This window comes from Dermacentor variabilis, chromosome 7, assembly GCF_050947875.1.
Source record: "Dermacentor variabilis isolate Ectoservices chromosome 7, ASM5094787v1, whole genome shotgun sequence".
Lineage (NCBI taxonomy): Eukaryota > Metazoa > Arthropoda > Arachnida > Ixodida > Ixodidae > Dermacentor > Dermacentor variabilis.
In genome coordinates, this window is record NC_134574.1 from 114,526,508 (window position 1) to 114,538,424 (window position 11,917).

Here is an 11,917-nt window from a genome sequence, read left to right on the forward strand (position 1 = left end):
AGTCAAGGTGGGCCAATCTGAGCTCGGTTATACCGCATGGATGGCACTCGGCTAGAGAACCTGGTATTTATGACCTGCACATGTGTGGCCACACATAATTGAGGATATATAATTTTCTTTTAGGAGGGTTTCCGTACAGTGATAAAATGAAGGAAAAGACATTAAAAAAAAGAAAAAAAAGGGGGAAAAAAAAGGAACATAACTTGTGATTTGAACTCTTGATCCTTCAATGTTGCCCGGAAAGGTAGCTCAGTCGGTTGGTTCGTCAAGCCAGCGGTTACTTTCAAGCGCCATAGCTCCTGCTCCGAGCCTCATACTTATGTGGAAAGGGGCTGGTGTTGTCCGCGACAGTCGATTTTTGCTTCTGAGTGGTTGGAAGGCATAATTTCTTGGAAAAATGGCCGCCAGAGGAGCAGCGTGAACTCGAGCGGCTTTAGAGACTAGGAAAACTGCCTTAAAATATTTAGACTTGAGGAGAAGCTTCGTTAACAAACTATAACACGGCAATCAGCACTCGAATATAATTATAACCCTAATAATAATTGTAAATATTCATCTCATCTATAGGATCTAAAGCGCGCGCTGTTTCTTGCCTCTGCGTGTAGTAGTTAAGAGAGCCAGTTTAAGGGCGGAGAAGAGGGAAGGAAAAGAAAGCAAACTTGCAGCGCCGTGGTTTTAAGGCGCAACCGTGGTAGAGAAACGGAAAGGCGATATAAGCATGCGTGGCCATGATACGCACACGACAAACTGCCTTACAATATTTAGACTTGAGGGGAAGCTTCGTTAACAAACTATAACACGGCAATGAGCACTCGAATACGACGAGAGAAATAATTGAGACGTGGAAAATTCCCTTGAAATAAATCTGGTTTGCGAGACAAATGCTTGTATGTATTGAATCTCTTAAAAGATTAGGGGGGAAATATGCGCTCACCGAGAGGGCATCGTCAGCACGAGACCACCACCAGGCTCCTTACGGGGATGTGGAGAGCTTCGCGGCCGGAACGAAGCCTCCCCTCTCCGCCGGCCAGGCGTGGAAAACGCGCTTTCCGATCGCTCAAGGTTGCGCAGGAATAGTGTAGCTCTAGCGTCTAGGAAAAGCTTTAACAGGTGCGAGGACGGCACGCATAGCGTGGGAAGCTAGCCGCCGGAATAGCTATCTTCGAGAGATATTCTATATTATATTATATTATACTTCGAGAGCTATGACTGATGCTTTTCTATATATATGTATTCATCTCATCTTCCACTTCCAGCAGAAGAAAAAGATAATGTGGCGCCATATCCATTAAAAAAAAAAAAGTGACGTCATTTTTGTTGGCAAAGGCGTGAATTTTTTTCTATTATCTTTTTTTTTGCCTGCCTTAGAGTTGCATTATCAAATGCCCCGCAGTTCGAGTCGATGGGCGTTTTGAGCTTTTAGCACGGAAACCGATGCAGAAAAAGGTCAGCTGTTACGGGTGTCGAAATCGCACCCATGCAGAGGGTTATTTTTGACAAGCCAAACAGCACAGCGTGTAAAGGGGCTGTATACTAGAAGGTGAACTTTAAGAGCGCGCCTATCTGCCCGCGTCAACAGCCTAATCGTACTACAATTGACAGCGGTGTAAACGCCCCTTTTTATAACAGGCGCTGAAAAAGAGGTATTTGTCTTAAATGATTAAGTAAAAGAGAGTTGTCTTTTCTTTCCTCGCCATATACACTTACATAATATTGATTATAGGAATTTCGTTTTAGCTGAATTAAATCAAACAGTCTCGTTCTAAGTGAGAAAAAAAAACGGTTTTTCTTTCTCAATGTTTGTTCTCCTTCAAGAATGGCAAAATCACACCCAAATACCTCAAATAGATCCCGGCACATATGGGAGAAGTAAGCACAGAATGCCCGAGCACCCCTCCCAACCTCAACGAGATGGCCCACCGAGCCGCGCGAGAACTAACCCATCGCGGCTCGGACAGTGACGGCCCAACACCCCGCAACCCCCGGGGAAGTGGGGAGGACGGCGGCGGAGGCGATGGAGAACACGGAGGAGGCGGCGACAACGAAGTAGCAATACAACACAACAGGGACAGACTGGTCACGTACCAAGGCATACTGGCACACTATACGAAACAAAGAGAAGCATACCCACAACCGCACAAACAACTCAAAAGGTCTAAGGAAACAGATTGGAGAAGGTTGCAAACCAGAACCTTCCGAAAGCCAGCACACTTAAACGGAGTAAATTCCACACAATACCCAGGAGCGAGCTGCAACCTCTGCAAGCACGAACACACTGACATGGCACGCGTGGAAATGCACAGAGATCAGAGCAATATATGTAGAGGACAACATAAAACCGGACCTTCTCGAGGAGCGATGGCTAAGATCTCTGACTACATGACCAACTATGGGAAATCCAGCGAGCCCGGGCGGCGGTGGAAAGGCTATGCTTCACCGCACATAATGCCCGGGTGGCCTGAGCCCGGGCTGGCAACCTCGCAGTTGCTTATCTCAATAAAAAAAATTTCTGTGCGTCCGTTCCCTCTTCAGCTAGTCGCGATTCAATCACTGCTACCATAACTACTCTTGCTGATATCGGTGACATTTGGTCCTGGACAGCTTTTCCCCCAAAACTTCCGGACCCATTTTATCGACTTTGTATTTGACTTAAAAAAATAAAAAATGCGGCGCTACTGCATACGCGTCTTTTTTAGGCATTAAACTTTCAAGAATCTGTCAGCTACAAGGGCGCGCGTTCTCTATTTCATCTGACGGACATGTCATTTCCTTTTTGGTTTAGCCACCCAGAGCGACATTTGAGGGGTGTTGTGACTTCGGGGTGGAGGAAGAAAGACGGACTCTTTCCGCAGACGAAGAAGAAACGAAAAACTTTATACAATATTTACAGATAGTTGATGATAGCGTAACAAGCAGTAAGAGCGCATCAGACCGACTGGGCGGCTGGAAGCGACTCTCCCCGCTCAGAATGGACCGGTTCGCCCTAAAATCCCTTCGGCGACCCCTCGTCGGCAGGAACCAGTTTGGGCGAGTTCTCGTCGGCAGGAACCAGGCGGGGCAGGGCGATGACGTCATCCGCGTCGAATTCTTGATTCGTCGCGGAGATGGCTGGACGCCGCGGAGATGGCTGGGCGCTTCTTGAAGTCGCCCCCCGTGTCGAATTCTTGATTCATCGCGGAGAAGTGGGAACTGCCGTCGCCTCGTAGTAGCCACGTGGTGCATGCAGTATGGCAGCTCCCGTCGCGTCGTGGTTGCCACGTGGTGCTCGTAGTATGGCACAACCGGGGGAAAATAGCAGATAGCAGCTCGCCAAAAGTGTGTGACGTCGGCTAAGAATGCTAATCGCATGAAAATGAAAAGCAAGAAGGAAAATTACGGCAAAACAAATCTTACGATGACTGTAGACAGAAATTCGATTAGCGTTCAACGAATTAGCGACACGCCGTACGGCTTAAGTGACGTTTATTTAAAATCTGTAGTGGTAATTCTGATACTAACGTTGCGTCAGCTATGTGCGATATGCGCCACTTTGCTATGGCACTCACGAGCATGACGGCATTAGCACAAGGTAGTAACGTCGAAGGAATCAGGAAAAAAAGAACGATGACGATGGAAAGGCACAGGCGGTATGACAACGACAACGTAGCGATGAGATGGCGATTCCGAAATGATCGCGATGGTGTAACGATGACTGCATGACTAAGACGGCATCAGGACAACGGGAGGACGGACCATGGCGTGACGTCGACGGTATGATGACAACCGGACGACGAAGCCGGAACGACGACGATGCATATGCAGGGCCACGGCAGCATGACAGCAACGGTAACACGACAGATGCATGGGGGCGACTATATGACGATGACGTGATGGCGATGGTTGCAGGAGAACAGTATAAAGACAGGGGGATGACGTCAAATGTATGAGGACGATGGTGGGACGACGACTGTATAAGGAAGACTGTGTGACGACGATGGTGTGATGACGATGGCATGATGAGAATCGGATGGTGAAGCTGTAGTGACGACGATGGAAGTGCTGCGACGGCATCACGATGAAGGTATGAAAGTCAATGCTTGACGACCGTATGACGACGATTGCTTGAAGACAAGGGCATGACGAGAGTCAGGAGACAGAGCTGGAATGACAATGACGCAACGAACACGACGGAATCATGGCCGCAAGCTACTCACAACAAGGTTATGAAATTCTTCTACATGTAGGGCCTTTCCACCCCCTCACCCCAAGCTGAATAGGGCGCAATCCGTTTCTCTTAGACTGTTACAGACCGGCACATATCCGTGTCTGGCCGTCCTACATCAAGTTATTGCATGAAGTTGTTGCAGTTATCACGTCGATGTAAATCGCGACGACGCCTGTCCGTCCTGCGGGCTTACTTCCACTCTAACACACATGCTCTGGGAGTGTGGGTCGAGATACCCCAATTTCAGCGAGGAGGAGTGATGGGACTCGCTTCTGCGTAGCCCCACTCTAGACGTGCAAATCCTGGCTGTCAGGCGTGCCCGCGACCGGGCCAGTGGGCTAGACCTGCCGCTCCCGACGTGGGACTAGCCGGGTGCGCGGCGAGTTCGCGTCCTCGCCGGACCTCCAATACAATTCTTTCACTCGTCCCTAGTGACCCGAACTATTAGGCAACATGAGCCACTGAATCGGCGTAGAAAGGCGACGTCATGACGAGAATGAGAGGATGAAGCTGGAATTACGACGACGGAACGACCACGACGGATTCACGACAACGAGCACGTAGCTAACCGTCGAAGCTGTTAGACAACTTGGGTCACTAAGCCGGCGTTGGAGAACAGACAGACAGACAGACAGACAGACAGACAGACAGACAGACAGACAGACAGACAGATAGATAGATAGATAGATAGATAGATAGACAGACAGACAGACAGACAGACAGACAGACAGACAGACAGACAGACAGACAGACAGACAGATAGATAGATAGATAGATAGATAGATAGATAGATAGATAGATAGATAGATAGATAGATAGATAGATAGATAGATAGATAGTATAGATAGATAGATAGATAGATAGATAGATAGATAGATAGATAGATAGATAGATAGATAGATAGATAGATAGATAGATAGATAGATAGATAGATAGATTTAAGTGCACGTTAAAGAACCCCAAGTGGTCCAAATTTCCGGAGTGGATAGATAGATTAACAGCCTGAAGTAGGCAAAGAATACTAATCGGTTTAAAAGGAAGAACACGTTAAGCGCGCCCGCCCACACAACAACGTTCACCGCGCACTCAAAGATGGTCGCACAGTTCATTCTTCTTGCACAAAAAGTGCAGAGTGCAGCAGTGCTCGCGAGTCGCAAAGGAGCAGCCTATTTTGCACCCATTCGATTATGTCACCTAGGATAGCGCATCACGGACACTAAACTATTTACGTGTGTGTTCCGAAATAAGAAAAATCCAGGTTTGAATAATTACTTTAGGGTACGTATGTCGCAAGTGCGAAATTGAAGCTGGTGAGTGGTCGAGGTATGTCCAGATAGTAGGAATCCTGAGGCCGGCACAGCGATTTTGAAGTACACCGCCTAAAGTAACAAAAAAATTTGTTTGCGTTCAACTTAACACTGTCTCGAAAAATCGTTCTTGCGAATATCGGCACAAAATTAAGTATAGCATGAGTGCATTTCGCGACAGAATTTCAGTGCGAATATTTCATAGGTTGTATTTCGCAGGTCGGACAACTCAGTTCAAGTTTGTACTTAAGATAATGTACGATAAGTGATGGGTTGTCTTTGTGGACATGTGACAAAAAGAAGGACCAAAATGATCTGCCCATTTCGCAAATAAAGCCTCAGAGAGCGGAAACTTCCTTTACGGTTCAGTTTTTCAGTCACTAAATTCACATGATATATTAACTTTCCTTGATTGGCTTGACAGTTGGATGAAGCATCAGGAGATAACAAGCCCAGAATTAGAATCGTATGCCGACACCCGTAAAAATTGAAGTACCTCCTGTTGTCGCAACTGTTTTTAACATTTTTGTGGTTTAAGTTTTCAAAACCCGTTCCATTGGGCTTGAACACTGTTTCTTTCCGAAGATATATTTAGCTAGGCGAGCAAGTGAAGAGGTGCTTCCCGCATACTTCATCACACTTCTACGTGAGCTGAGGTGCTACTAGAAACGAAAATTACTCGCAAGACACGCTGACTAACACGAAAAAAATATAAAATGAAGAAATGGTTGATGATCTACCGTCATCACTAAGCGCGAGGTTGAAAAAGAAATAGGATAAAGTAAGGTTCAAACGCATGAACACTATCAATATACCGAGAGTACATAACGCGAAACAAATAAAAACACAGAAAAGGATCCGCGCACCACATAATGCCCTCCTTGTAACATCTGAAGAAGGTGCGCGGTCTAATACCGTCCCTAAAAAAGAGAACGCCTAATTTCACTTTGTTCTAAATTTCGGGGAATTATTCTCTTCGAATAGTCAGAGAAAAATAACAATTTTCCTGATAACCTGCAGATGTCAACCTGCATGGCGTATCGCCTAGCATGTGTATCGCATATTTCGAAAAATCAGTCGTGCGATGTTTGCTTATATATGTAAGCTTTTTTGCTGCTGTCATCCGAACTATTACTGCAGTCAGAGTGGTGAGGAATAGTGGGAGTAGTAAGTCATTGCCAAAAAGGAGCGTTAATCACACCCGGGAAAATTATGGTGTGATTCGCGTTTACACGTGTCTGACTGTGTGCCCATGATTCGTATGTTTAAAAACACCAGCTACGGTCAATTTTTATTTTTTTTGCAGCAGTGTATGGTTTGTAAGTATTTGCTAAAAACTAAGCTACTTTTAAACTTGCCATCAAGTTTAGCTGGCAATGGTGACATTTAGTAGTACTTTGCACTGTCGAAGTAGCATTGTTCATAATTTGCTTTGATGCTTACTCAACTTTCCGGTTATCGGTATAACGCAATATCCGCTAATTCAACGTTTCTGCTTAGAAGATTTATCTCGTGACTGAGTTTTTGTTGCCTTTTCTATTTTCTCTGCTAACAAAAGTTAGGGAAATCTTTGCGGACAGGACGTGCTAAAACGTACTCGTTTTCTTTGGTAAATAAATAGCCCTACGCTATTGCTTTATTTCTTTTGGGGGGGGGGGGTGTATTGACAAGAGCCATAGAAGTTCCCTATTTTTCTCTTATCAAAAATTATTATATAGATTCTCCTGTGTTTCTACCTTCAATATAATATCGGTTGAGATGCAGTTGAATGCCATTTCTACAAATGTTCATCACACTGTAAAAACGTTTTGGTAATTAATAATGCAGAAAAATTGGGCAATTCCTGTGACATAAGTTTTCGCTGTTGATGTTCTCCTCCTCCTCCTCCTCCTCCTCTTCTTCTTCTTCTTCTTCTTCTTCGTTTTCTTTTTCACTGCTCCTTCTTCTTGTTTTCGTCCGTTTACAGATTAACTTCCTTCTTGTAGTGTCACTGTCGTGTTCTTTTGACTTTTCTCGTCAATTTACAGAAAATATTGTTACAATGTTCTCTTCCTTATGGAAGTAGTGTAATATACACTACTCTCATATACACTACTCTCATAATATATATTACTCTCATGACTGCCCCTTTTATGCCGTGCGAAAGTGTCAAGCGCTGAGATGTGGTTGCGAAATATCGCACACGTACAGATAACTCTGAAACTAACGTATAAGAAGCGACAAGCGACACTCAATACAATGCGATACATCTTGGTATAAACATATAGATAGATAGTAATGTCCTGAGTACCGTGCACGATATGCCCGCTCAGCAGCTGTATCTTTTTTTTTTTTTGCGAAATTAAAACTAATAGGCCCCTTCAGATGAGATTTAGATTTGTTTACCGACACTTGCGCTGATCGGGAAGCTAGGCACAACTGTGTTCACTGATGATGAAAAAAAACTAATAATAATAAAACGAATAAAGTTTATTTTAGGCATAGTGTTTGTTCATGACGAGATATTTCTTTATCCTATAGTGACCAATTCTGTTAACGTCGAGAAAAACTCTGTCTTCAATCAGATTCTCAATGTTATTTTTGACTTCTAAAATTTTTTTCAGATTTTTTTTTCTACAGTGTGGGATTCCGCCTTCGTTCGAGACCAATAGACGTACTTGTCCCCCGAGTCCAACATTCGCATTCAACGCAATGTTCAAAACTTGGCCCCCTCTGTACCGCGTATAACCGACACAGCGACCATGTGCGTTCACCCATGTAAGCGACATGTTTGAAGCAAGAAAAAAAAAAGTGGGGGGGGAGGAAAAAGAGTGGGGAGGGGGGAGGAATACAGTTCCGCGCATTACTGCGCCACTCACCGAAAATCGCAGCGCCCAGCAGGACACCGAGGAGAAGTAAGCGACTCATGACGGCAGCGTCTTCCAACGGAGACGGGGGTCCAACACGCGCCTAATCTTCGAGCGTTCTCTGCGTCGGGAGCCCACGGGAGCGTCCGGTGGTCGCGAGCCGCGACACCGAAAGTTGCGAAAAGAAAAGAAAGGTCGCTTTTACTCTCTAAGGACGCGCTGACGTGAATGCCAGACGCGTCTTCGGCGGGAGCGACGTAGAACGAAAGAAGAGGAAAAAAGAAGAAGAGAGGAAAGGATTTAGCGACAATCAAGTGTCTGGGAACAAGCGTGAAGGTCCTCTGCTGGAAAAAAAAAAAGAAAAGCATTTGTTTGCTTTTTTTTTTTCTTTCGAGAACAGATCTGTCTGAAGGAACTGTTGTGAGCTTGCGATATTTTTGTTCTTTGTGGGTGTGTATGTGTGCGTGTGTGTGTGCGTGTATGTGAGTGTATGTGCTTTTATTACATTTTCTTGACGTCTTTCACTTTCCTCTTCCTGACTCGCTGGTCCTTGGCGCTGGCGTTCCGCAGGTGAGTTGTACAAACCCCTGCGTAGCAACGCTTTCGAACGCAACCCAAAGGTAATTTTGTATTTGTAAACGGTGCGCTGAAGGTTAGTTGTCGCAAATTGCCGCAGTGCATAGTTCGTAACGAACCTAACGATGATCAAAAGGAAAGGTGAGAAGAATAAAAAGAAAGGGGGAGGGGGGGGGAGAGTGTACGCGCTTGCGAAAGAGCCACGCTATGACACTGACCGCGCGCTGCCCGTAATTTTATACGGACGAGCACGTGAATGATACGGTAATTGCCCGAGAACTTGTTCGCTCATGCTAAGAGCATATTAGTAGGCCTGCATTACGGCGGTTCATTGCGAAAATCTTGTTTTTGTAAATGCCTCCGTCGCACGTTGTGCAATTCGTGGGTCTCATTACGTAAGTATTATTTTCCTTAAATTATACATTCAATTCTGATACCCTGTCGCAGTGAGTTGCCGAGACTGGCGATAACGAAGGTGCGGGCGCCTGCCATGGAATGACGACGGGCAATGGTAATGAAAACGGAAAGTAATCGTTGCATAATTATGGCCACTGCATGGTGATAGATATAATGACGATGATGATGATTACGGCCACGGGAATTGTATTACGCAACGAATGGCTGTCATTAGCTGGTATCAGTGGCTGGCATGACACCACGCACTTGTTTTTATTGGTATATCAGCCACTCGTTGCGATGTGTGATTAGGATATGACTTCGTCAATCGCGCGCTTTATTGCTAGCCTTCGGCTTTTGAGGTGCTTATTTCCCCCAAATTATTCTAGCTTTCTCTACATTCTTTTTTTTTTTCCTTTTATTTCCACCAGGAAGTTCGGATTCTGTTTCGGTGAACATATCTTTTTTCCCAGATGAACTGTCACTAACTTCTTTTAGCGGATCATTTATCGCGTGGGCTTTCCCTTTGTTTTTTATTCGTGAATGTCTCCGCTCGTATTTCCGAAAAATTATTCTTAGGCTAAAATTATGCGTAAAAGCAGGTGGCAGCCAATGATGAGATTGCACATAGTATAAGCCAATGGCAAGCAGACTTACGAACGAAAATCTTTGTGAATTGAACCCCTTGCTCACAATTTTTTTTTTTTTGCGCTGTAAAACACGCTGTATCAGTGCAGATCCTGCGCTTCAGCACTGTAGTTATAGTTGAAACATCGTTATAGCGAAACCGTGTGCTTCGATTTAGGTGCACCTTAAAGAACTCCAGGTGGTCAGAATTTCCGAAGTCCCTCACTACGGCGTGCCTCATAATCAGATCGTAGTTTTGGCACGTAAAACCCCTTAATTTATATATTCTTTTATGGGGCAAAAACAAATAATGGATATGCGGAAGTAAATGCAATTCTTCTTGAAATCCCCATACAGATTCAGGTATTTAAAACCTCGTTTTAACGAAGCGAAAGTGTGCTACAAATGTATATAACGAATTAGATTTGTCGCTGAAACAAAACAAAGATACCCGACCGTGCGCGCCGAGTACATGGCTTTCCGCGTGGTTCGGCACTCGTTAACCGCGTCACTTCAAAACTCGCCGCGTCACCGCATCGAATGCGCCGTCGAGCAACACTGGTCTTGCTCAGCACCGCGCGTAGCCACGCTCAGGCGGCACAAGCAGCGGCTCAATATCGCACTTCTGCGCTGACCTGCGTGTGTGGCTGCGCGAGCAGCGTCACCGCACAGCGGTGTGCAAAAGATCAGTGCATTCCCTTCTACGGGGCAGGCTTCACCTCCGAGATCTCCCCGGCGCAATCTCCCCGGCGCGCCGCGCGGGCTGGCAGCTGGGCGTAGCCTCCGAGATTGCACCGGCACCTGTGCGATCTCGGAGGCCACAAGCCGGCTGAGCCAAGCCGGCGCGGCGAAGTTCGCTTGTTTCCTCGATCACACAGAGGAGCGCTGTGTTGTGTGACACGTTCTTCTCGACCGCGACGAGGCAAGTGTAAAGCGGAAAAGAAAGACCACCACAACAGAACAGAAGGCAGCTACCTAGACGCTGTCGCGCCAGGTGCCAAGTCACCTGTCACACACGCCTAAGATTCTTTTTGCGGTTTTATTCAAATTTCATCGCATGCGTGGCCGTGTAGCGGTTCCGCGGGCCTCAAATCCGTCTTCTTATTTCCATGCTTACAGTTGTGCACCCCATGGGGCATATGTTGCGGTGAATGGCTATTATTCGATATAACGAGGCAACCGTTATAACGAAGCAATTCCGGCTCCCTCTTCAACTTCGCTATACAGCGAGGTTCCAGTCTAAACGAATCACGAAGTTTTCTCAAAGCAGACTGGCAGAACGCTTAGTGCCTTTGAGTGATTAAATCGCTATTCCAACGCAAATAGAAAGAGGCGTTATTCGTAACATAATGCGGATTTGGAGCTCCACCAAATCCTTGAGAAAAAATAAATCGCTAGTTAGATAGGACTTCGTGTGAGCGTCAGTCAACTTGACCGTTTAATTGATAGCAGATGCCGCAGCGCGAATACTGTTTGGTCTCCTCGGGCAGGAGGTCCTCCGCGTCCCACCTGCGTAGCTCCTTCCCCATCCTTCCTACTGCGGGTCTAATTCACAAAGCTTTCCGCTCATAAGTGCTCTTTGCCATTGGCAGGATACATTTGTTAATAAGATGCCCAGCATCCCTATATGGCCAGTTCTAACGAACATTTCTAGTTTAAGAGTGTTTTTGTGAATACTGTCACATGGTTTTCGCCGCAGCGGCAGGCGAAACGGCCCAGAAAAGAAGGGAAAAAATTAAAATTGGTTCGCCGAGAAAGTGACGCCTGACCTCAAACTGACCTCGCCAGCCTCCTTGCATGGGAGTGCATGTAGGTTCACAGCTGCCCGCAGATGCCTGTCTTAGTTTGGTTTGGTTTGGTGCCTGTAGTTATAGCACAACCCACTACGGGGGATTGGCCATGAATCGGGCGGCAGTGGGTTGAAAAAGAATAAATACCTAAATAGGATTTTTTTTACTGAA

General features: G+C 45.9%; 1 protein-coding gene across 1 annotated transcript in view; it reads right to left on the reverse strand.

Moving 5' to 3' along the window:
• The window catches only part of LOC142587792 (uncharacterized), a 49,676-nt gene extending 41,095 nt beyond the window's left edge, over positions 1–8,581 (reverse strand). Inside the window, exon 1 of the mRNA XM_075699059.1 lies at positions 8,370–8,581. Coding sequence (XP_075555174.1) covers positions 8,370–8,418 — 49 coding nt within the window. The 5' untranslated portion in view covers positions 8,419–8,581. The remainder of the gene's footprint in view (positions 1–8,369) is intronic.
• Positions 8,582–11,917: the final 3,336 nt, after the last annotated feature.